This window comes from Esox lucius, chromosome 9, assembly GCF_011004845.1.
Source record: "Esox lucius isolate fEsoLuc1 chromosome 9, fEsoLuc1.pri, whole genome shotgun sequence".
Taxonomy (NCBI): Eukaryota; Metazoa; Chordata; class Actinopteri; order Esociformes; family Esocidae; genus Esox; species Esox lucius.
The window spans coordinates 11,935,626-11,960,797 of record NC_047577.1 but is presented as its reverse complement, the minus strand read 5'-3'; the positions used below and the strand labels follow the sequence as shown (position 1 = coordinate 11,960,797).

The 25,172-nt window shown below is 46.4% G+C and overlaps 4 protein-coding genes across 6 annotated transcripts in view; 3 read left to right on the top strand and 1 right to left on the bottom strand.

The window, feature by feature from the left end:
• The first annotated feature begins 689 nt into the window (after positions 1-689).
• Positions 690-4,519, top strand: LOC105012179 (transcription factor SOX-10). Its single transcript, XM_010872855.3, has 4 exons — positions 690-864; positions 1,474-2,170; positions 2,413-2,684; positions 2,850-4,519. Exons 2-4 carry the CDS (start codon positions 1,731-1,733, stop codon positions 3,614-3,616), a joined length of 1,479 nt encoding a protein of 492 aa, XP_010871157.1. The 5' UTR covers positions 690-864; positions 1,474-1,730; the 3' UTR covers positions 3,617-4,519.
• Positions 4,520-6,031: 1,512 nt separating this feature from the next.
• On the top strand, positions 6,032-7,844 carry c9h22orf23 (chromosome 9 C22orf23 homolog). The gene is made up of 6 exons (XM_010872854.3): positions 6,032-6,310; positions 6,403-6,465; positions 6,629-6,808; positions 7,089-7,217; positions 7,489-7,589; positions 7,715-7,844. The coding sequence occupies exons 1-6, from the start codon at positions 6,217-6,219 to the stop codon at positions 7,805-7,807; spliced, it is 660 nt and encodes a 219-aa protein (XP_010871156.1). The 5' UTR covers positions 6,032-6,216; the 3' UTR covers positions 7,808-7,844.
• A 921-nt stretch (positions 7,845-8,765) lies between these two features.
• micall1a (MICAL-like 1a) overlaps positions 8,766-25,172 on the bottom strand; it is a 20,788-nt gene continuing 4,381 nt past the window's right edge. Inside the window, exons 1-16 of one of the 3 annotated variants that reach the window (XM_034294292.1) lie at positions 21,128-22,190; positions 17,740-17,788; positions 16,704-16,845; positions 15,311-15,411; positions 13,950-14,104; positions 12,730-13,436; positions 12,547-12,619; positions 11,938-12,380; positions 11,341-11,675; positions 11,110-11,247; positions 10,882-11,008; positions 10,614-10,704; positions 10,428-10,501; positions 10,133-10,247; positions 9,841-9,887; positions 8,766-9,734 (exon numbers count right to left, since the gene is read on the bottom strand). In XM_034294292.1, the coding sequence (XP_034150183.1) occupies positions 9,577-9,734; positions 9,841-9,887; positions 10,133-10,247; positions 10,428-10,501; positions 10,614-10,704; positions 10,882-11,008; positions 11,110-11,247; positions 11,341-11,675; positions 11,938-12,380; positions 12,547-12,619; positions 12,730-13,436; positions 13,950-14,104; positions 15,311-15,411; positions 16,704-16,845; positions 17,740-17,788; positions 21,128-21,282 (2,910 nt within the window). In that variant the 5' untranslated portion in view covers positions 21,283-22,190 and the 3' untranslated portion in view covers positions 8,766-9,576. Of the gene's footprint in view, positions 9,735-9,840; positions 9,888-10,132; positions 10,248-10,427; positions 10,502-10,613; positions 10,705-10,881; positions 11,009-11,109; positions 11,248-11,340; positions 11,718-11,937; positions 12,381-12,546; positions 12,620-12,729; positions 13,437-13,949; positions 14,105-15,310; positions 15,412-16,703; positions 16,846-17,739; positions 17,789-21,127; positions 22,191-25,172 lie in introns of those variants that run through there. The other 2 variants (XM_029122529.2, XM_034294293.1) reach the window with 2 other exon arrangements.
• Positions 23,330-25,172, top strand: part of gga1 (golgi-associated, gamma adaptin ear containing, ARF binding protein 1) — an 11,808-nt gene continuing 9,965 nt past the window's right edge. Inside the window, exon 1 of the mRNA XM_010872852.5 lies at positions 23,330-23,437. Within this exon, the coding sequence (XP_010871154.2) occupies positions 23,395-23,437 (43 nt within the window). The 5' untranslated portion in view covers positions 23,330-23,394. The remainder of the gene's footprint in view (positions 23,438-25,172) is intronic.

Here is a 25,172-nt window from a genome sequence, read left to right as displayed (position 1 = left end):
TCAGAATGGTCAAAACAGTGGTCCTAAGGACTGGAACCACAGGCCACTCAGTGTCTGTAAACAATACAGAAATGAGCATTTTGGCTCTATTCAGATCTGCAATTCCGACATTCAACGTCACTTTCAAAACCCTCTTTCAGTCCTGTGTCTGCCAAATGTATAATTAAAAATGCTTGAGAAATACCATCTCCTTCATGTTGCTGAAGTGCTGTATTATACAGTCAAGGAATACATGTGTTTTTCCAAGGCTGGACATAGATAACTGTACCATACTCAATGCAGCAAATAGAACCAGGCCAACTTTATAATCACTTTATAATGCTTTATAGACTCCCTTGGTATTTCAGTGACATTTAGTGTAATTTGACCACAAATAAGTCTTATAAGGTTTGTTTATTTATTCAGTATAACATGTCAACAGATAAAACAAAGCCAGCCTTATTTGGTTTCTAAATAGGACCAGTGTAAAATCACTTAAGCCACTCAGATGTAAAGTCTCACCTCGTTTCATTGGAAATATTCGTGGTGATGGACAGACACGCAATAGCCAGTACATACTGTCGTCCAGTAAGAAACCAGGATAATATTAAATGACCAATACGCGTCCAGCGTGTGCGCAAGAGGGTGGCGTCGACTTCGTGTTGGAATGCTGCCTCTTTCAGAATGTTTTCCACTTTCAATCACTTTTTTTTCGTTCCTTCTCACAACGGCTCTCTTTAAGCTCCGGCGCGCGACACAGAGCAGCCATTCATTGCAAAGCGAACCGAACGAGGGGGCAGGGGACGGAGCGCGAGCGTCACACCGGTGGACAGGGGTACGCACAAACTCCCGTGTTGAACGGGAAACTTCATAAGCATTGCATTGGTAAGTTTTGTAACTTAATTTTCCGTAAGGAGCAAAAAACATACCGGTTTACGTTTTGTGTGGAATTTCTGAAATATTCCAATCTTATTAACTAGAGGTTAAGCTTGAGTTTTCCCTCATTATTATTTCCAAGATTATGTTGTTGGTCGAGTTGTAAGCCCATGAGCTTCTCTCAGCTCTGAATGTTATGAAGATAAAAAGATAAACAATGTAAAAAATATTTAGTAAAATATTTTTTTATGTAAACGTTTTTTAACAGGCTTTTATCTTTTGTAAAAAGAACTACAGGAATGTGAGGATTTGGAATAGTTATACATTAGCCTATAAACTAAAGATTATATTATTTTTGCTTAATGTATTGTGGCCTAACATATCTGTAAACAAATTAACATTGTAAACTAATGATGGCTTTCTGTTCGTCGCTAAGCCAACGATAAGTGATGGGCCTTCAATTTCAAAGAAAATGCAGTATTCGTCTTGGCCTATTCATTTTCATTTAAATAACTACATTCTATGAAATTGGTGTCGTATCTTATGAACAAATATAAAATGTGCAAATACACTTTTTTTTATTATCTGTTAATTCTTATCTATTTCTATTATTTTCAGGTTACATCGGAGGACTTGAAAGGGAAACAAGTGCAAAGGAAATAAATCGGGTAGACTACATTCGATTACGCACGAGTAGGCTATGGGTATATGCGTGGCATAGGACTAATTCCATACACAGAAGCACGTCCGGAGCACCTTTTGAGCTGTAGCCTAAACGTTTGCATTCTCGGAACAGCTTGATTATTTTAGGCCTATCTAATTTTACTAAAAGAACATTCTTGTTGCCAGTCAGTAATAGCCTTAATCTAAATAAAATGTCTGGAGAGGAGCACAGCCTGTCGGAGGCGGAGTTGAGTCCCGGGGGCTCAGATGATGGTCACTCACTGTCACCAGCTCACTCAGGTGCTACCGGCGGCCGGGACTCCCCGCTGATCGGGTCGTCACAGGAATTGACCGGGCTTTCTGGCGCGGACTGCGGCGGAGAGCACGGCGGATTAGTGGCCAAGTCAGAGGTGGATATGGACCGCTTCCCAATCGGCATCCGGGAGGCGGTCAGCCAGGTGCTGGACGGTTACGACTGGACGCTCGTGCCCATGCCCGTGCGCGTAAACAACGGGAACAAAAGCAAGCCGCACGTGAAGAGGCCCATGAATGCCTTCATGGTATGGGCACAGGCCGCGCGCCGGAAATTGGCAGACCAATACCCTCACCTGCACAACGCCGAGCTCAGCAAGACCCTCGGAAAGCTGTGGAGGTAGGCGTGGAAAGAGACGATTCTCTTTTCCAAAAATGTCTATATATGAAACATTATTCGTGCTACCTGTGCAGTTATAATGTTGCCTCTATTCTTAAAGTACGGTGAATAAATAAAATCCGACTTCCTTCAGATATATCAGGAAATAATATATTGTAGTGTTTATCTTACACTTCCTCACCAAAATGTACATTCTGCTGAAATGAAAGGCACTTTCTTAAGATTTTTGTTTTCTCACGCAGGCTGCTGAATGAGAGCGACAAGAGGCCTTTCATTGAGGAGGCAGAGCGGCTAAGGAAGCAGCACAAGAAGGACTACCCAGAGTACAAGTACCAGCCCCGCAGACGCAAGAACGGCAAGCTGGGGGCCTCTGGGGAGGGAGGGGAGGGGGCTGAAGGGGAGGGCAGCCACGCTCAGTCCCACTACAAGACCCTCCACCTAGATGTGCACAGCACCGGGTCTGGTTCCCCTTTGGCCGACCTCCACCACCACCACCACCACCACCACCCTGCAGGTGGGACTCATTGAATTTCAAATCCAGCTTAGGTTCTTGTCGGAGTGCCCTGGTCGCAGCAGGAGGGCCGGCCTGTCTATGCTTTGGCTAACCTGCTGTCGCCCCGTGATAATTGGCTGAGGCCTGTCCTTTCTCTTGTAACGTTCTGCTGTCTTTTCTCTCCAGGCCAGGGCCACAGCCCCCCAACACCCCCTACCACCCCGAAGACGGAACTCCAGGCCGGGAAGATGGCGGAGGGGAAGAGGGAGGGGGGAGGTGTCCCGGGGGGATCCCGCGGCGGAGGCATGGGGGTGGGAGCCGAGGGGGGCTCCGGGGGCCCTTCGTCGGCCGGCGGGAAACCCCACATCGACTTCGGCACCATGGACATCGGCGAGATCAGCCACGACGTCATGGCCAACATCGAGCCCTTTGATGTCAACGAGTTTGACCAGTACCTGCCGCCCAACGGTCACCCGGGGGTCAGCCAGGGTGGGGCGGCCACGCCCGGCTCCTCCGCCACCTCCTACGCTTATGCCCTGGCCTCCGCCAGCGGTCACTCAGCCGCCTGGCTGTCCAAGCATCAGCAGGCCTCCCCGTCCGCTTCGGACCCCTCCAAGGCCCAGGTGAAGAGCGAGTCCGGGAGTCATTACGCTGAGACCTCATCGTCCTCGTCGGGGACCCACGTCACCTACACCCCCCTCAGCCTCCCCCACTACGGATCGGCTTTCCCCGGTCTGTCCTCCAGGGCGCAGTTTGAGTACGGGGAGCACCAGGCTGCCGGTCCCTACTACGCCCATTCCGGCCAGGCCCCGGGGCTGTATTCAGCCTTCTCCTACATGGGGCCCGCCCAGAGGCCCCTGTACACCACCATCGCTGACCCCTCCGGTGTGGCCCCGTCTCACAGTCCCACACACTGGGAACAGCCCGTCTACACCACCCTGTCACGCCCGTAAAAGAGACACTGGGCTGAGATGCGTGGATGGTGTGTGTGTGTGTGTGTTTGTGTGTGTGTGTGTGTGTGTTTGTGTGTGCGCGCGTGTACACCGTCCTCACACAACCCCAAGAGAGGGATGGAGAAAGACAAAGAGCAGAAGTGTGTAGGCTACTGAATATGTATGTGTATATGTTCGGGGGTGCGGGGGGTTAATAAGGGGTGGATATCTTATCAATGTTGTTTTGGAGTTTGTTGGGACCTGCCAGTGAATCCACCAAGGCCTTATAATGTTTTTACTCTATATCATGTTTTATATCACAGCCAGTGGTCATTAGGAAATCAGAAAGAACTTCTAACCAATGTGTGCCATGTTTTAGAGTGTAAATTCAGGTGCAGACCTGCCATAGTGGAATAGTGTATAAGACATCTATGAGTTTAAGATGATTCAGAGCTAATACCTTCGTGAGAAAGCTACCTGTGTCACAAGGGCCAAGGGACAGTGGCGTTGAGGACTGGCTTTGGGCAAGTTATGACTAGTTCTTGTTCTAAGATCGAAAAGAAAAAAAATGGTAATGTTATCAGAACTGGGTTGTTTTTTTAGAATGAAATAATCTGATTCTATTAACCAAACTAAAGGACATTTCGTGTGATGTCATTTTATTGTTATTTCTATTACTTTAGTGGTGTGTGTTTTGTTATGTTTCATGACTTTGATGTTCTGGTTTGATATTACACTGATGTCTTCACCACTGCTTTTGAAAGAAAAATGTTATACATTTTAAATGGGTGAGTTCACTTGGCCAATAACTATAGCCATTAGTCTGCCATGTTGCCTTTTTTGTATGTTGCATTGTGCTAAACCAGTTGATGGGATAAAAGGACAAACAAGAGGGAAAAATAAACTAGGAAATATTTTATCTTACAGTTCTAAAAGCATCACATTACCTCAACTCACTGCACATGTGCCAATAATATGCCAATAACACTTACATATAATTTACATTCTGAAACAATGTTTATAAGAACACATGGCATGCATTGCAGTTATACTGCATTTAAATAAATACAAAACAAATATATCCCAGGCTTTTACATTTTTTATTGCATTGTAACTCCTGCGTTACTTGTAATTCCATCACTTCGCCAAATTATAAAAAAGAAAACCACAAAAATGACTCAGCAAATACAAATTGGTCAAACATCTTTTGTGTTGATTCACAAGCTTTAAACTAGCTAACGGTGCAGTCTTAGTGAGATTTAGTGAGCCGTTTAGGAGTGCCACATACTGGAGTTTATGTACATAGGTTTTCCCATCTGCAAGTCCCCTTTTTGTACCCTTGTCAGATGTCCCTCTCTTCTCCCTCTGCAATGTGAATGATCACCAACTGACGCTTCCCCCATGGTGGTTTATACTGAGTCATTTTATACTGACCCTCTTTGTCTTGTTGTTTTTATTTAAAGTCATTTCACATTTTGGTTTTGTACACATCTGGGTAGTTTCTAAAACTTTGTATGCTACACATTTTTGATGTATCAGCTTTCTTACACAGGAAAAAAAAACATGTACAAATATTATTGATGTTGTCAACTATTAAATCAGTTTATTTATAAAGAAACAACTCTGTCATCTATTGAAATCCAATGCTAATTTTAAGAGAATGCAATATGACTCTTTATATTAGGTAAAATCATAACAAGGACAACAGGACAAGATAAACAACCCTGCTGTATAGGCCTACAGTCATTGCGACAACAACAAGATCACTGTCCTAACAACACGAGCCCTTCCCCTAAGCAGTTTAATTTCTGTTTGTGTGTGTAGCAAGCTAAAATTGACTGCTAATTCCCTGCGTTTAATCGGCTGGGGCTGCATGTTAGTTAAACAAAGAGAGCCATTGAATATGGGTGAAGTGAAGGGGAGGAGGGAAAGAGGGAGGCAGGGGTGGATGTAGGGAGAGAGGGATGTAGGGAGGTAAAGGCCAGTGAGAAGGCCAATAGTTGCCACAGTCAGTAAGCTACTTTGCCCTTGGACTTATACACCCCCCCCCCCCCCTCTCGCGACACAGTTCAGCTAGGAAATGTAATAATGTTTAAGCATTGAGGAGCATTCAGGGCGAGGTGTAAGTTATTTAGTCTATAAAGGTACAATTTGATACACACGTTTCATTGATAAATCATCAGCCATATATATGTCAAATATATATTAAATATTTAATATATATAAAGTTCAAACTTCCATGTGCTGTTACCTAACAATAACCACATTACATGTTAGTTACTGTAGTTCACTCTACAGCGCATTTAAATAATCTTTGCAGTTTTGCCTCTCTCTAGTGTGCTAAAGTTGTATTGCATGCCATTCTAGCGTATAATCACGTGGCTTTGAGACCGGAGGTTGCTATGGCAACCGGCCAGCTGTCAATTGTGTATCGGAAAGAAACACTGCCGTCTTTATCCAACGATGAGATTCAAGAAAGTCGAGACAGATATAAATCCATGTTGAGATACAACATTGGGAAATTGTGTCTTAATAAATATTTACAGTTCATTAGCTGAATTTAAAGCTGCCTTTCGCGGTCTGCTGTCGGATTTAATTGAAAACTTCTGTCTTCGTTGCAGATGGAGACATCTTTACGTAGCCAAGCTGGCGGGGGTCTGGGGAACTGTCCTAAAGAAACCATGTACAGCAAGGAGACTCATGAAATACTGAAATGTGGGTTTACTATTTTTGTGCCGTGTATGTATGTCTGTCTCGTAACATTTCTGTATTGCAAAGACCCACAGAAACACGCTTTCGTTTCACAGTGATGATGCAAGAGTCGAGACTTACAAACTTCCAGCAAAGACAGATCAATGACAAACTGAAAAGTAAGTAACACATTCAACTTTTTCTCATCCCCGGTAACTCCACTTTGAAGTCTACTGTAATTTTACGTTAAGTTACTATGTAACATTCTGAAATACTATTGTCAACCAAGGTTAGATAATGGGACATTATACTGTTGAGATAACATAACTGCTTTTCCAACAGAGGGAGCATCTCTGCCTCTGACTTGTAACCCAACATCATCTGCTCCTCCATCACTGCCCAGACCGAAAATTGTCAAAGACCGAACAAGCCGAACCCCATCCAAGTCCCTGAGGCGTACCGCTGACAACTGTAGTTCTGGGGACAGCTACACCAGAGAAAGGTTCCGCCCCAGTGCTACTCGTATGTGTGTTCTACTTAAGTGATTCAACCTTTGCATTGTCAGAGATGCTTGGAATTCTTGATACACCTCAACCACACCACTGATAACAGGTCACCAGGCTACATCTGTACCACCAAGCTCTCTTACTCCTCGCTTAAACTTTTACCAATAATTCCCTACCATCTCTTCCCTCTCTCCAGCCAACTGCTGGGAAAAATGGAAAGGAGTAGACGTGCGTTAGGGCACACATTTCTGTACTAGATACCTTAACGTTTATCGCCCCAATTATTTCTACTCCAGGAGATCTAGAGAAGGAGAAGAGGAGGCTCCAGAACATTCTGGCTACAGGGCAGGAGGAGCCCAGACCCAGCCGACCCAGGAACATTCCCCTGGACAAGGGCCCGGAGGAGAGGGAACGCTTCCAGGAGGGTGAGGTTTACCACAGTGGGGGGGAGAGCTAATGCTGTCTGACCATGAGGGGAACATGTTGTCCACTTCTCTGGCTCACCATCTCCTTCCTCTTTAATCAACACAGTTCAGTTCCATAGGACTCTATGATCTCCCCGAAAGCAAATACACCCCACCCCAGTCCAATCCCATCCCAACACAGGGTGTCATCAAGTAGGGTAGATCGAGGTGTTTCTCCTTGGTTTGAATAACAGTGATCGCAAGCTTTCACAGGACTATTTTCCTTTCCTAGTTCTGGACGAGATTGAGGAGAGGAGGGAGTTTCTGCAGGAAGTGACTGCCCTGGGGAAACGGCAGCAGTACCAGAACATCATCAACACAGAAATATCACAGGTGAGTTTTGTCCCATACATGACATCACACCTTTGTCTTAGGGAGAATCTCCAACCAAAAACACCAGGACATTTTCACTCCCTCAAACATTTTTTTAACGGTCTCCTGTATCACCTTGACTTCAGAAAATCCGTGAGCTGGAGATGATCGACAAAGGCCGCAGTGCAGAGCTGAGGACTGCGCTGATGTCAGATCAGATCGTGCCCAAGACTGAGTGACAGGAAAGGAACGCTGTCTACCCTGACTCAGCTAAATGGTCCACTCTTCTGGCTTCTAACTTCGATACAAGTCTTCTTCTGTGGTGTTTCAAACAATGGCGTAGTATCATTGTTGCTAGGAAGATACAGATTCAGAAATGTCAAATTGAAAAAAACTATGTGTATTAAATGTAGACTTTTTTTGATGCATTAATTTGTTTTATTTCTTAGTCTTCCATATTTCTATGCAATCCTGCTTTTTCTTAAAAACAGTGTTCTAACATAGCTATACAGAAGCCCTTGGTTCGAGTCAAATAGGAAGAGGCACAAACACAGAGACAGATAAGGAAACACTAAGAGAATGCACAAACTGACAGATAAGCACCCATTCTGAATGGAAGACAAGATCATGGGAGTCAGAACATAAAATCTAAACTAGATTATACACAGACAGACTACAACAAGACATTCAGTTTAACTTAGGATGACACTTATTCACAAATACATTTAAATAATGGCACTTAACATACAGTTGTCAGTTTCGACTTCAAAATCGATTCAAAGTTGTAAGGCAAAACTCAAAGGATTTAGACAGCGTTAACAGAGCACAACAAAGGCATCGTAAAATATATAAATTAAAATAATTGCATATTTTGCCGGCTCCCCTTTAACTGTTATCAACTGGTACATACTAATATTAGGTACACCGTTAAAAGCTACCGTTTCAAATTTCCTCATTGCATTTGTAGCAAACACTTGTTTCGGATATACATCCTGTCACATACCTATATCATCATACAACACTGTGAGCCAAATATATAGTGCTGTAAAAGTCCTTACATTCAATCAATATTAATATTTTCAGTCTCTCTCCTCTTACTGTCAGACCATGATTATCCGATCCTCAACATGGTCTGATATAATGTGTACAGTCCAATGGTCATTGATATGGGAAAACATGGTATGTAGCTAGTTTATGAAAAAAAAACATCCCCTCACCACAAGCTATTGTAAGTATTTGCATTTTAAATGCTCCGTCATCATAACATGTACAGTATTTACTACCGACAACCGTTTAAAAAGAGAATATTCCAGAAGTACCACAGACTCAAACCAGACAACTCCAACTCTGAGAAGTACAACTTTAAGGTTAAGTTTACAGAGGCAGCCCAATTCAGACCTCCATTTTTCATTAATCTTTTGACCACTAAGCCCAGTTCTGAAAATGGATGTGATGAGAATAGGACTGCCTATGTAAACAGCCATAGTACGCAACACCCATTAGGAATTAAAAGAATACCTTGAACGTCAAACGTTCTGAAATCCAGGGAGTGTTCTCACACTTACATCTTTGTCAAAACCCCATTTAAAAAGGCCTGGTCGTACAATGTGCAAACGGGAACGGTTTAAAGGGGACAGAAGCATGTTACAGTCAAAACACCTGTGCCTGAACTCAGTCTTTGAGATCTCCAATCCCCTTCATCTTAAAGCACTTGAGCGGTTTCCCACTTCAGACGTTCACGCAAAGGCAAGTGAAACCAGTCCAGGACACATCGGAGTGTGAAGGGCAGAGGATGGACCAGAACGGCCCGCTACAGTAGAAGCAGAGGGGCAGGGTATTACAGCTTACAGCCTTAACACAGCGGTGACGCCTGGGGGTTGGTTTATTTTCTCTCTCCCGCGACCGACTTCTTTTTTTCCCCTCTCTTCTCCATCGTCACCTCAGCGGTTTAGCCCAGTGTGTCCCTCGGTGAAGGGCGGCACGGACACCGGGTTTCTCCGAACCTCGCTCAGCTCTTGTCCTTCTCCGGCTTGTCCTTGTGGGGGCTCCCGCCCTTGCCTTGGTTCACACTCAACCTCTTGAGAACTTTCATGGGCTTGAACTTCTTTTCTTTCTTCTTCTGCTGTGGCTGCTGTTCGCCCTCTGCTGCTGACTCCTTCTGGAAATCTGGCGGGGGGGGGGGGGGGGCAACACGCTCGAATGGTTAGGATAGGGAAGGACGTGGTTAAAGGGGAGGCTCTAACTAAATATCACACTGTAGTGTAGTCCTTACCTTTTTTCTTCAACATGGTCGCCACCAGCATATCCTCTTCCTCTTCCCTATTGGAGAAGCAGAGTGAGGTCACCAACTGACAATCATCTATTTCACACCATCCAGATACAGGGTACTAGCCTATATTTATCTGAATTAGCTCATACAGTTGATGAGGGATCTCCAGGTCAATCGGTAGCTACGGGAAACTGCCAGTAGTTACGGGAAACTTCAGACTGATGAAAGCCTGACACACTCTTGCTAGACACTACAGGTTGAAGACCTTGAATGTTTCGGACAGGTGATTATTTACCTCTGCCTGTCCTGATCCATGCTGTTGATGATTTGGTTCCGCTGTTCGATGACGGTGACCAACTCCTTCATCAGCTCCTGTTCCCTGCCCTTGTCCTCCTCACTCCAGTCTTTCTCTACAAGAGGAAGAGAAATGCACAACATTTCTTAATAGCAATTCCATTTTCATGAATTCAGCACCATAATAGGAAGGAAACAGGAAATGGAACAAGGTCATTAGTAACCAAGCCTCAAAGGGAGGTTCATAGATCAGGGCTCTATGATGTAATTCCCAAACAGGACGTGAGGTCACATACCTGGCTTGTTAAGTAAGCACCTCAGTTCATACTCCACATCTGCCTGCCTTTCCTCCAGGTTCTGCTGTTTGGCCCTGCAGTGAGAGAAGAAAAAAAAAATCTTATAAAAAAATTACGAGGGACCTTCAAAAGACTGTAGCGAAATGGACCCGAGAGCACAGGCTCCAGTGAAGCCGTCGTACATACGTGTAGACCAGTTCTGCCTCGCGGCGAACCAGGAGGTGTTTTTCATGGATCAGAGTGAACCAGTCTATGAGCAGAGTCTCCTCCTCCTCACCTACGACAGCATAGAAACAACACCACGACAATATAATACCACCTTATGGAAACCACATGTGCTGAACTGGGGTCGTGGAGAAAAGCTCCAGGGCAGCATTAGATCGGTCGTCCCCAGCCACCTCTCCAGCGGCGGGCACATGACAGCCAGGAGAGCGCACACCGGTGGGTTATTTACCGCTGGGGTTGTCTCGGAGTTTCCTCTCCAGCTCCACCCCTCGCTGCTCCAGCTCGTCCAGCCTTCTCTCCAAGTCGGTCATCTCTCCGTGGATGTCCTCCACGGGGATGAACTGGTCCGACTGCACCTGGGGTTACAGAAAGCACATGGCAGGTTGCTCCGGGTGTTGGTGCAGTAGTTTCAGTAGAAAGGCTGTTGGCGTCACATTCAAACCCATCCATGCCCCACCTTGCGTTTGATGAGGGGGAAGCCATGGCCGGGGGCAGGGGGCCGGGCTGGCCGAGGGCCTCGAGGGGGCCGGCTTTTAGGAGTGGCCCCTGGGGACGGCGACGCTTTCCTGTTGAAGGGATTCTCCTTACACGTCCGCTGTACGAAGAGAGACCGACACGGTCATGTGAGGTACTGGTTCCTGGCGGGCATTTTTTGCGCAGAGAAAGGCCAGAGGTCAAGAACCCTCACCTTGGGGGGTGGAACGGGGACAGTGGTAGAGGACGCCAGTGGGCTGGGTGTGACCGGGGGCCTCGGGGGCGGGGGCCTAGCGCTCCGGTTGACCTGCGGAGTGGCCGGGGCCGAGCTGGTATTGGCCGACAGGGGGGGCGGGGAGAGGCCCTGGGATAGGTGGTCAGCTGAGGTGGACGGTGAGGGGGCGGGGTCACCACAGGGCCCGCAGATGGAGGGCTCCGATACGCTCTTAGTGACAGGGTTGTCCTGGTCGCAGCTGGCCCCGCCCCCCAGGGAAGCCGGATGGGAGGAGCTATGGTCGGAGGCAGAGGATAGGCTCTCTATACTAATAGCTGGTGAGGGAGAGGAAGAGGAGGGCTGGGAGTGAGGAAGGGCTAGAGAGACAAAGCAATATATCAACCACCAGAAAAAGGAGGGATGGGGGAGAAGAGGATTGAAATGGAGGGGAAAAAGTGGATTGTGGAAAGAAACGGGTGAGAGAAACATTGTGAACATCCATGGGTACACACACACAGTCTGCATTTCTGTCAGACAAGTTACATTTTCACATTCTTCTATACCAGGGCTAATCTGTGGTTTCAGTGGGCCACTGACCTGAGTTGGACCTGGGGGACTTTGGGACGGGTTTCGGTGGCGCTGGGCGTTTCTTGCCCTTGGACCCCCCAGGGCTTGCGGAGCGGGTGGAGCTACAGCCACTGGGTGGGGTGTCTGGTCCGGGGGAAGCGTCCGCAGCCTGGGAGATGTTGTACCAGGGATGGCTCACCACCAAAGTGGGCGGAACCAAACCTGCAACCGACCCCTGCCCTGGCCCCGCCTCTTCCTCCGCTTCGTCGCCGTCGTCGAAGGGATTGGCAGGCACCACAGGGGGTGTAGCCGGAGAGCCCTCCGCTTTCAGGGAAGCTAGCGAACCAGTGCGGGGGGGTGTGGCCCCTCCAGGGGGAGGGGGAGGAGCAGGTTTCTTCTTGGGCTCTTGGGATTGGACAAGGGCCAGCCAGGGCGGGTTGGGTGGTTTTGGGACGTCACTGGATAGGCTGGTGCTGAGACAGGATGAATGGGGACAAGAACCCAGACGGGGAAGAGAGTGAAAACCAAAAATGTACCCTGACGTACAGACACAAACACACAAACAGACATCCTGCAGGACAAAGACTGTGACAGACGAAGCAATGACGTTTTCCCAACAACAGCATTGGTATACCACACCTTCCTGGAGAGTTGGATCTTTCCCGAGGTCGGGGGGCGACAGGAAGAGACCTCGGGTGTTCAGCAACATCACCTGCCAATCAAAGTAAGAGGTTACATTCACTTTGGGGCCCCCGCAGCTGGAGAAAAAGACAAAAGCAGAAAGGATGCCCCGAAGCTCCATGCCGGAATCCAAACACTCACCATTGACCACCAGGTTGTCAACCTGCAGTGGGCGGGCCCTAGGGGTGGGGCGAGGAGGAGGGGAGGGATGCGACACACGGCGAGGGGCCGGGATTGGCCTGTTGTCCACTATTCCTGGTCGACTGACAGGCATAGGAGGGAGGAGTCCATTGGCTGCTTCTTTGACTGGTGTCCGAGTCTTCACCCCCTTTCCCTCCTCTGCCTCTTCCTCACTGTCATCAAAAGGATTGGGAGGGGCGGAGGCTGAAGGTGGAGGCTTGACCTCTCTTTCATCCCTCTCTTTCTCTGCTTCCAAAGAATTTGCTTTTGTCGTGGAGGTAAGACACCGTGTTGAGTCAGAGTCATTGGTGTGGGTTGAGTAATCATTGTTGATGGCCCCTTGGGCTGGGGCCTCTCGCGGGGGCAGGGCCTCTCGCGGGGGCAGGGCCTCTCGCGGGGGCAGGGCCTCTCGCGGGGGCAGGGCCTCTCGCGGGGGCAGGGCCTCTCGCGGGGGCAGGGCCTCTGCTTCCTGGTCCCGACCAGGTGGAGGAGATCGAGGGGGAGTGGGTCGACCAATCCTGACAGATGAAGGTTGCTTACTGAGGTCTGGACGGCCGTTCTGACTAGCTAAGGCAGACCTGGCGAAATGGTGCGTGCAGACCAGGGAACCGACCTCACTTCCTGGTTTGTAGGATCCAGGCAACAGAGTGCTGCTACACTCCCTGCACCTGTGAGAGACATGGGGAAGGCAGGCAACTCTTAGCACAGCAAACAGCAGGCACTGAAACACCACCAAGGTACATCTACTGACAAAACACAAGCAGAAATAGGATGAAAACCAAAGGCGAATTTATTCCAACCCAGGCGATGTGGGTCAACAAATTCAATGCCACATGCTGTTTGAGCGACCCTGAGCGAGGCAGTCCTGCGAGCCAGTCTGATATCCTGTGGTAGTTGTACAGCTCAGAAACCATCACTAGGCCTGTTGTTTTTAACTGAAGCAGTTGTGGTTTTAGAACTTGAAATATCATACATATACACACACTGTATAAACCTGTATAACCCAAATCTGTTGTGGTGGCAGTGCTCGTAATATCATACATAATAATTCTGTATGTTTTATTTATCTTAAATCTATATTTATTTATACTATATATATATATATATATATATATATATATATAGTATAAACTGTGTTGCCAACCTAAATCTGTGGTATATAGACTCATTGGGTGGTTTACCTGAAACAGTTGCGGTGGTACAGCCTACCGTCAACCAGGAACCTCTGCACCAGGTGGACGTGTCTCTGGCACGCTGCGCACGTGCTGCTCAGGGTGCTACTCCTCGTGCCCGCCTGTCCCTCTCCGTCCGCGTCCGCCTGACCAAAAAGACTCAGCTAGCATGGCCGCGGCAGGCCGGTCCGGACGGGCGGGGGGAGAATCGCACAGGGAGGGGTGTGGGCCACGGGGGGAGATGGAGAGGATGGGAGGGAGGGAGGGGGGGGGGGGTTGGGTTGGGTTGAGGGGAGATCAAACACGGAGTCAGGATCGAGGATTTCATTCTGGATAAACCAGTCTTTCCATTTCAATTGTCATCCTCATAATCACCTTGTCTGTTTATCACCTTAACTAACTACATTATTGCAAATCTTTGTACTCATTGCAAAACATTATTGGCTTGATATAAAAACTAATATGTATTTAGAGGAAAAGTAGCACGTGCCAAACTAGCAGGTCATTAGGATATTCTAGTATAAAATTAGTATTAGTAATGTCAGAAACTGGCAGTGGTTAGTTAAGTAGAGGGTTAGCAGCAAGTTGGAAAACTTGGCACGTGACGTTAAGTGGTACAAAATCTGTTTTAGTAAGGGTTTGTTAAATGTACAAGAGATTAGGAGTTAAAGTTCAAAACTGACCTAACCATTTCACCCCCCCATTCCTACTGTCTAGGCCCAGGAGCAGAGAATGGTGGGGAGATCAGAGGACAGGAGGGAGAGGAGGACGAGGAGGAGGACGAGGAGGAGGGAGAGGAGGAGTTGATTTCCGTCTATAGCGGGGGGGGGGGGGGGGGGGGGGGGTGATGGTGGACAGGGGAAGGAGGTCGTAGAGAGGGCATGCAGAAGGAGGAAAGAGACAGGATACAAAGGCTATCTTTATACACTCCCACAGGAAAAACAGGAGAACCTTGTTAAGATACAGGCGACATTGGCAGTGTCTCATAGATGACATATTGGATGGCCTACAACCCACAAGGTTAACCTCCAGGGACTGGTCCAATAGACCGTCTCCCGAACCGCGTTAACGCAGACGACAACACTCTCAAACTGACGGGACTCTCCTCTTCAACACAGGCCATGTACTGTAGACCCCACAGCACAACATCCACCCAGGCATCTCTTCCCGTGTGCCTTGAACGGTTCCGTTTAATATTACAGTACCCCTTTTTGAGTAGTTAAAAGCGCAAACACATTCCCTATTATGTTTAACAGACCCAATTCATTAGCATCCATTTGAAAGGAGGGTTGAACGGGTGTAGTCCTCTAGCACAGCCGGCTGGCTGATTAAGACGTCTGCACTCACACCCATACCACCTAAGCCGTTACCTTGGGCTCAACCACTTTGTCCTCCAGAGGGGTGACGGGTTTTTTCTGGGCGGGCTCAATGTGGCCTGTACCACTTGGCCTCTTCATGCAAGGGGGATTGGCTACAAGAGAAAGACAGGAGAAACAAAGGCATTGATTTTCCATCAGTCGACTTCCGATACAATCAGGCCCATTGCATTTTCCTACCGTAGGTACTTAGTTTTCCGACAGGGCACTTGAAAACGCCCATAGGACCTTTTGAGACCGGTTACAAACGCAATCATGTCATTATGACTGAACGGGCCTGACGGTGACAGAGCGTTGGCGTCCAATCACACAGTGGCACATTTCAACCGGCTACAGGACAGTGTGTGTCCAGGAAACATTTTCTAGAGGTTTCTGGGCTAAAACCCTCAGCAGGCCCATTCAGTCTAATGTAAACCTGCTGAGCCTTTGCTCACGGTCTACAGAGGTGGCTGGTACAGTGCTCCCCTCAACATGAGCAGAACTTAGACGTGTTCAGCCCGGACCTCAGAGTGGTGCTTCATGACACGGCTGAACTGGAGAGACATTTTCCTAACACCGCGTTCACAGCCTATTACATCCTGAAATTGTCACTGGCTGCACCGAGGCACGGAGAACTACGAGGCCAACTCCTGCCGACGCAGGCCCCAGTGTCCACTGGCTCATTCTCTATCCCCCCTTTTCCCTCACTTCTCAATTTCATAACACTTTGTCCGCGGTTCTGGCCGTGTTTAGGGGTGTTCTCTGATGCACATCACACCAAACAGTTAAGCTTCTTGTGATGCTGTTTAGTCAACCTGAATGTTTTAAACGGCACATAAGCTGGAAGGGGAACGCATTCCCTGGCCAATCACAGGTGAGCGTCGAAGCTAGGAGAGTCTCTTTCTGAAACCCAACTTTTTCATCCCATTCATATCTAAGCCCCCCCCCCCACTCCCCGAAACCCTTCTAGAAAAGATTGATACCTACTCTATTGAATGGGCTGTTTCACGTAGCAATCTTAGCATGTAGGCACTTACTGTAAGTGTCTCTGGATAAGAGCGTCTGCTGAATGATGAAAATACAAATGTGATCTGTGGTAAAAAGGGCCATAGTCCCACTAGGATTTAGGATTGTAGAACAGACATGTACAGGTAAGTCCGGTTCTAAGCAGCCTATAACAGAGCGACGTCACACGTGAAGTTAGGTACGTTTGCTAATATGGGTGGTGCACACACACAAACCAGTTATGTATTGTATCAAGTCGGTAAATGTCATCCGGTACGTGGTCCCCGACAAACACGCGCTCCACAAACATGCCGTGACCGATCTGCCCTATTCGCAGAGGCGGTCCCGGCACTGTACCGGTGCCTTTGCGTTGCGCCGCCCCCCCCCCTAAAGCTCCACCCACCGTGCGACTTGTTTGTGAAGAAGTTGTAGTACTGGGAGACGTAGGTGATGATGCTCAGTCTGTCAGGCACTTTCATGGACACCATGTCCTCCGGGTCCAGCAGGGCAGGGATGCCAAGCTCAGACTCAGCTATCTCAAACGCCTAGCGGGGACGGGGGGGAGGGAGGGAGGGAGGGAAAGACAGGGAAGGGAGGCGAGAGAGAGACATTCAAACAGAGAACATTTTTGTGCAGCCACTGATCCCCCTGCTTCTGAAGATCTCAACGGTATACGCTCATAATGAAATGTTCAAGTCTGCCGTCTGAACTGTTCGCCTGGATAACGATCTCACTGGAGTACTAATGAAAAACTCAGCAGAGGAAATGAAGTCCTTAATAGTGTGTTTGTCTTTTCCCAGGAGCCGGTCCGGTTACAATACAATGGGGATAAGACAATAACCTGCCTGCTGTTCAGTAAACAGGAATAGGGAAACACTTGTGGAAACTATGTAAACAAGCCAGCGAATTGGAGTTTTCCATCGGAAACCAACAACCGTTTGTCAGTGCCTTTCCATTTGTCAATATGACACCGTTGGCATTCTACAGAAACCCTCCAAACATTTTTTTTACCAGATTCCGCAATAAATATTGTATTCCTTTCAACCTCTTAAAATGTGTTTTTTCTTTGGCTTAGTTCGCTCTCTATTCATACATTAGGCTCATGTCAGAATAATAAAAATGTCTCTGTAGTGCAAGACAGACAGGAAAAGGTTTAACACTTAAATAACCAATAGTAGACAACGATATCAATTGATGCCGTTCCTAAAGGAACGCGCAGAGGGACCGGGGCGCACACGCCGGGCCGCACAAAGGATTTTACGCAAATAACTCAACACAAAGCAAGAGCAGCCAGGCTGAACACAGCCACTGACTTCAGACCTAATTACAGTAACTGGCAACATGAAGTCACTGGCTGTCTGATTCACAACTAATAGCTATTTATAGGCCTCTGGGTTACAGTGTGAGTGTTCATAGTGATGCACTTTCATGGGACTTACCAGGCGGTTGTTTTCGTAGACGTTCTCTTTGGAGAGGGAGTCAAAGTCTCTGGAACGAGAAGACGACAGTTCTTGGTGTAAAAATAGCCTCAGGAAAACACGGTGACACCCGCGAAATAGAATGATGTAGGACCGAAAAAGCCCAGGGGGATCTACCGCGATCTCGCCTGAAAGCCCCGTACGGCCAGGTCGAGGTGACGCGGCAGTTACACGCTGTTCAGCCGTTAACGTCAAAGTACACATTCAGGGAGATGGGGTGGGCCCGAGCCCACGTCTACAGAACATTACGGCGGACACGGCCTGTGATGAAAGGCTCCGACCCAGGGGTAGTGACTTTATAGTGAGTAGGTGACTGCTTGAACTGGCCTGGAGCAAGGAACTAAAACCCAGGGCTCCCCCAATCGACATCCTGCTATAAAACCAGTCCGCATCTCAACTGGCCCCCTATTCCCGACCTAGTGCCCTACTTTCCTAACATTCACGGGGTTGTGGCGCACCACCTAGGGAACGAGTGACCACTTGGGACGTGTCCCGGGAACATTGGTGGGTTTCTTCTGGACCCCGACGAGTCTGCTCTAGTGAATGAAGGAGGTAGGAAAAACATCAACACCACAGGCTTGGCGCGGGCCGTTTTGATCCGTGCTTGTTGGTTCCCAGTCAGGACTCGGGAAACATCCCAAGCACAGCCAGTCTGAGCCCACGGACTGGAACGGCCACACAAAGTAGCTCTGTTCTCTCTAATCTGACTCCCATGGTTGCAAATGCACTTAGCTTAGTCGTCCTGATTTACCGCTACGTCACTCACACTAAGACACACCCAGCCACAAACCCCCAGTCTCGGCCGATTACGTATTGTCGGTGGTAAAGTGCTAATGCTTTCAACCAAGTCTGCAGCGATTCAAAGTTGTCCGACAGTCACCTCATCCTCCTTTGGTAACATCTCCGGAGTGCTCTGAGAAGCTGACAGCTGGGCGGGCTAAGGCCCCGCTCAGAACACGACGAGGGCGGACGAGGCAGAGTGCGAACCTAATCCACAGCCCTCACGAGGGGAGTATCACTCAGGTTATTTTTGGCAAGGGGACTGCCAGTGCCACCCGTGTCTGCCTGAGACTACCATCCTCTGTAGCAAGCCCAGCATACTGTGGGTGTTGACTGGAGCGGATGCCAGCAAGCTACTGCTCAGGGCGGCATGGACTCGTGGTTAGAGACAAACACAGCATGCAGACAGCACATGTCAGGTTCAGGTGAGAGTATGAGGTGAATAACATTGTGAGACAGAGGGACTGAACAGTGAAGGACTGAGATGAGGAGTAAAAAGTAAAGAAAACTGGAGAAGAATGAGTTAAAGAAAATGGAGACAGAGCTAATGAACAGTTTAAGACTGAGGTAAAGAGAACTGTGAGACTGAGGTAATGAACATTTGGAGACAGAGGTAATGAACAGTTCAACACTGAGGTAAAACCATGGCAAAACAAATAACAGAACACATGAGCCTGTGGAAAGGGGAACTGAAACACGTAAAAAAGACAATAAAGGATGCCACTAGTGTCATGTGTGCAGGAAAAAGAGAACAACAGATCAGATGGAAAACATAACATGATGACACCAGTCGAGCACTGAAATCACACCAGGCCCAGGTCAAAAGCTGACTCTTTTGACAGTATATCTTAATAACAATTCCCCTATGACTTTTTCCCCCAACAGTCTAAGCATACCGATTCAGGAGAAAATGTATCGGCTGTGCATGACAGGAAGCCGGATTACTACAAAGCGCTCTAAACTCTGGAACAGCTAAACGGAAGCGGGGGCGCTTCTGAATTTCATCGCTGGGGTCGGCTAGATGAGACCTGTCGTGGATACCGCCTAACCGCTCAGTAGCAGGGCCGCACAGTGTTTTCCGATGCCCTCTGAGGATCGGCTGTGGCGGCAGTGGATGGCTGCGCCGTTCAGTGCACTAATGGGCAGGAGTAACACGAGAGCTGGATGCAGGTTGGCAGGCGGGAGCCCCTTGCTGCGGATTACCCTGACAGACTGTCTGTCTGGATCAGACTTAGGACAGCCGCCAGGAGGCCCCTGGCCAGTTCGTCAGGCCGGTACCGCCGAAAACCTCCGAGCACAGAGGGAAGGATGGACCTTCAGCCTTTGACCCCTTAGAGCACAACGCTGGAGTATGATCGGTTCCGTTTTGCCTCACTCGCGCAAGGAGACGGTTTTGCATGCAGGCCCGTCGGTCAAGACGCTAGCGTCAGGTGATCTCGTGCCCGGACAGGTGAAGAGCTAAGTGCTGCCGCAGTATGAGATCATGACAGCGGGTCACGGACGCTTGGCTTTCCCTCGCGCACGTTGAAGGATTTGCTTGCAGTACAGTGTTAAGCCGTGCCCTTACACAATAGCGTGACAGTGCAAGGTGCATGATGGGAAACTGATCTCCTAGACAAACGTTCCACCCTGATGAGGTGCGCGGTGTACTACGGCTGTTTGTCATATAGATAGGAGACGGGCTGGCTATCTCGGTGTGACAGCAGATAGAAACTCTAGAATAACACAGAGTTCAATTCACCACCTTCCACGTCGCTGGAACCCATCGCTGCAATCCTCTGAATCCCGACTTTGTGACCCAGCTATGCCCGCTTGAACAACTATGTATTGTGCATGAGAGACAGGAAAAGGGGGGGGGTGTTGTTACAGACAAAGCCAGGACCGTCAACCCACATTAGATACAGGACACTAAGGGCCGGGTTTGCCGGCACAGATTAAGCCTAGTCTTGGACTGAACACAAAAAACGCAATAAGAGGGGATACTGACACCATCAAGGAAAGACCCTCCTTGTATTCACTTGTATGGCATGCAGACATTGCAATGAGTTCCAAAGGTGTCCTTTTCCACAGGTCTGAGAAAATGGGAACACATTTAGTTCTCCTTGCTACATAATCCGGAACGTGGTCTTGCTCTGGCACTAATTTCCCCCACGGAATTATTCCACAGGCTTGATCAGTTTAGCCTAGCACTTGACAACCAAGACAGTGTTCTCAAGTGTCCTGATAGGATTAGACTAGCGAACAAGCATTAATTATACTGTATAATTGCCCTGTGCCCAGGTACCGTTCAGATTTATTGTTGCTATGATGTTGATCCAATGTGACCTTTAAGGATGAAATTGTTTAGTTATTGATGTTTGTGAATTGCAAAGTTATTCAAGGCTAGTCATAACTACGGTTTTGCCTTGATGTGTTGAACTCACTCTTTAGATACTGAATTGGTCAATGCAAATATGTATTGTTTCTGAAGACAGGGTAGTATCACCCTGTTAAGGTAAGGCTGGGAAAGATATTATTAAAGACGTTTATTAAAACAAATGTATATGTTTATTGGAAATAAAATACTTACATCAAATCCGGCCTATATCGGTGGATTATGGCACAAAACGCCAAGCCATCCCGGAACGACGTGGACATGTTCTTGATGTCTACATCGTTGTAATTTTCGCATTGTATCCGACACCATTCTTGCAGCGCTTTCAACGACCCCATGTTTGAAAACATCAAATCTGATTCCTTTTAATCTCAGTCCTTTCCCATGTGTAGTGGTACGGGAGATGCCGTTCTATGTTTATAGAACCGGTTCCCCTGCTCTTCAAATTATGGAGGGCAACACCCGAAATTACTCATTTGGAATTCCATTGCCTGGTTGAGGATAGCAGGGTTGAGGTCTCGTTTGGTAGCAAGCAGCGGCTAATTTAGCGAGGTCAGTGAAACATTGTTTCCACAACTCTGCTGGCAGACGACAAAAGTTTCGATGTGCAACTTCTCCTAACACACAGTCAATCACTATAATAAGTCACCTCATACATCCGGAATTGCTTGCTAGCTAGTTGCATAAAATGCAGTGGATGGCTAACAAGCTGTTCAATGTAACCAGCCTGGATTAGCTTCAGTCCAAATTTAGCCTGAAATCCCAACCCTCTTCAATGGTGTACTTAGCCTAGCTAACCAACTAGCCGCTCGCTAACAATATTTGTTAAATCTTAAAATAGTTATCTAGCCATGTTTTCAGCTGAAAAACTGGTAAATTGACAGGAAGTGTCAGTAGAACAGCATGAAACACTTCTTCGTCTGAACTCAACCAAACAGTTAATATCCATAAGTTAAAGCATTCATCCAAAACTTGAAATGTGTTACGTCGATGCTTGTTCTATGCTGGTGTAGTCTCAGTCTGCAGTCCCATTTCGGTTGTTCCACTTGCCACTGTCAGATTCAAGAACAAGGCTCCCTTTCTGCCTTGGATTGTGCGCTCGTCTTTACATTAAAACAGATTATCCGTATATCAAACACACATTCGTGTTTGAATGTCTATGGTGCTAAAAGTGAATATTTTATTCAGACAGATTGCAGACCAAGCCTTTCCTTGGACGCATTGACTGCCTTCCGTTGAAATTAAATTAATGTAACTAGGTATGTCTCCGCTAGAGGGAGTAGTTTAGACTTACCACATATGTTACCACACACGACGATTCGTTCACAAAGGGTTTGGCATAGATTGTTGACAACATGTAAACTCTGAACTCTTTACTTAACACCTTTCAACACAGCTTCAGTCACGTACAGCGTACCTTTGTCCTCCAGGTTCTTTTAAGTAATTAGACATAGTTTATCACACTGCCATTCACCAGTGCTCCAGATAATGCTCATCACTGCAATATTTTTGTCTGGTAAACCCCAGCTGCACACAGGACCCCAACTCACTGGTATCAGGTTACCTGAAAGTCACTCTTAGGCAAATGCCCCCTTTACCTCAACTCCCAAACATCTGTTTACCTAACAAAAAGATAAGCTGCACTCTGGTAGATGCCTCACTGGTCATTCCTAAAGCGAACACTTCCTTTGGCCATCATTCTCTAATGCTGGAATGAATTGCAAAAAACCCTCAATCTTAACACTTTCATCACCCCTTTTACTACCTGTTTCTGTATGTATCACCTGTTATGGTGTAAATTAATGGTGTGATTTATTGATCCCTCACACATACTGAATACAGTATGTGTGAACTGTGTCTTGCAATTTGTATGCCTTTAACCAGGTCAGGTCATTGAAAATGAGAATTGGTTCTTGATTGGCCTACTGGGTAAAATAAAGGTGAAATAAATAATATATATATATATATATATATATATATATATATATATTGTTTTGTTACCCACATTTTCCTTCATTTTTTGATAGAAAGGCTATTTAAAATATATTTAATTAATTGTTTACAGCTGGGATTTCAATGCATCTTTTGGAAGTAGAATAACCAACGATGTTGGAATGTTACAGTTCAATTTTCCTAAATATTAAGGCAGAGTGTGTGATCCCTTGTTAGTTTACATTCCAATCCTTGCCACTCCCAAGGGCTTGTTTCTATGCACACAATAATTTTATTATTTCATTATCGTGTATAGGTAATTTTAAGGGATTTAATTATTCAATTAAAATTACCTGCTTTCAAAGAATAATTCTCTGATACTCATGTTTACATCTGACATGATAGTTGACGTTGATGCGTTATCATGCTCCTCAATTTCTCACTTATCGCTGTCAGTCAGTCTGTGATGACGTTTTTGGGCTAGCAAAACAACGCGATAGTTGCCAGTTTGGCATTGGAATCCCCGAAAGATGGCAGCGCCACCAGATGAGGAGCGCTTGGAGTCTCGCATTAGTGAGTCATGCGATACCTTTACTGCTATAATGACTTAAGTGAACGATTTTCTTTTGGGAAAGGGAGGTGGAGAATGTGCTGTGGTTTTAGTCTCATGAACAATGGCTGTCTATGCAGTGGGCGAGCATGCTAATGATTATGCTGCTTAGCTAAAGTGATATTGTCGCTAGCTACCCGTAGCTAACGATAGTAGTACCTAGATGGATGTTCTTTTAAACAAAAACAGACCTCATCTGTATTTTTATTGATTTGACAACGGAGTCTAACATTTTTTCAATTCGTGTTTGCCAGCTGAATTAAGTCGGTATTTTAAATAGGCGAATAAGACTGGATTGTTAACTAGGTACAGTAGCTAGGTACCTAGCCGGTGGTCAGTGGCTAGTGGATATGTGTCAGTGGCAAATTGACGAGGAGTCATCACCCACATTTTAGGTAGTATGTTAACTTTGAAATAGGAGCATGAAACTTGGTACACTTGTACAGTTTGACGTAAACAAGTTATATAAAACCATGGCTAAAAACGACTCGGTGTGTCCATTTTACTTTTCCCCCATGACCTGGCAATGTGTTTTCCGTCTACATCTATCAGCAGAGAATACTTATACAAAGTCTACCTCTAAATAATGCAATGCACAATAAACCATGATTTGTTATTTTTCAGTCACATCTAAAACAAACATTACACAGAAAATGTGTGTGTGTGTGTGTGTGTGTGTGTGTGTGTGTGTGTGTGTGTGTGTGTGTGTGTGTGTGTGTGTGTGTGTGTGTGTGTGTGTGTGTGTGTATGTATGTATATAGTGTGTGTATCATGATCACTGATTAAATATTTGCATTTACTTCAGTTGAAGACTAATTCTCACTGGCACTCCAATATCTATTTATTTATTTTTCTTTGTAATTTGTATTTAACTGGGTTTGATATATTATACAGAAAAAACATAGAAACTCACATACAATAATTTTACAGATATTTCTGAATTACTCTCTGGTTCAGTTGAAACCTGGCTTAATCCTCGAAAAGCACACTACTCCAGTGTGCTAGTGGCCATCAAAGAGTCAGCACTTTGTCAAATCAATGGTAACTACAAAATAACCAGTGCTTCCCTTGCAGAATACTATTATGATTAATTGCATCAGTCCGTGTGATGATTTATTCCTTCTTCTAAAATCACATGTACTGCTGTTAGAAATACAAGATCTATTGCTGATGTGCACAAAATGATTATTTTTCTAGAAGTTTAAATTATGTTGGGAACTTAGAACATAATTCTGTAGTTTATTCAATGTTTTTATTTATTAATGTTATTTTTTTTAACAAATACTCTAAAGATTATATTTGGAGGAAAGGTTAATTGAGTTGTTAATGTTACAAGAGCCTAGACTGCCTTTGATTGGCTGTCTGGTGGGAAATAACCCTCCGAGCAGAACATGTCTCTGCATTAGCTTAGCTAGCTAACATTGCTACAACATCCTCTAAAAAAATGACCTGGGATTTCTGAACCTCCTCACACAGTAATTAGAATAATTACACCCACTAGAGAGTTCTTTTAAAAATTTTACTGCATATTTGGACACATGGATTTGTAGTCTTTGCTGCAACACTACTGACAGATTAAGGTAACCTAATTTAACAAAGCACACTGAATGATTATACTTAGCAATAATTTCTTCATAAAATATGTACAGAAATGCTCGCAGAATAGCCCAGGGATCCTGCAGAGGGCAGTGCAAAATG

Excerpts from the sequence above, each read along its gene's own strand:
- LOC105012179 (XM_010872855.3), top strand. The coding sequence starts at position 1,731 with ATGTCTGGAGAGGAGCACAGCCTGTCGGAGGCGGAGTTGAGTCCCGGG. Across the intron at positions 2,171-2,412 it reads ACCCTCGGAAAGCTGTGGAG|GCTGCTGAATGAGAGCGACA; the intron begins GTAGGCGTGGAA and ends TTTCTCACGCAG. Across the intron at positions 2,685-2,849 it reads CCACCACCACCACCCTGCAG|GCCAGGGCCACAGCCCCCCA; the intron begins GTGGGACTCATT and ends TTTTCTCTCCAG.
- c9h22orf23 (XM_010872854.3), top strand. The coding sequence starts at position 6,217 with ATGGAGACATCTTTACGTAGCCAAGCTGGCGGGGGTCTGGGGAACTGT. Across the intron at positions 6,311-6,402 it reads GACTCATGAAATACTGAAAT|TGATGATGCAAGAGTCGAGA; the intron begins GTGGGTTTACTA and ends TTCGTTTCACAG. Across the intron at positions 7,218-7,488 it reads GAGGGAACGCTTCCAGGAGG|TTCTGGACGAGATTGAGGAG; the intron begins GTGAGGTTTACC and ends TTCCTTTCCTAG.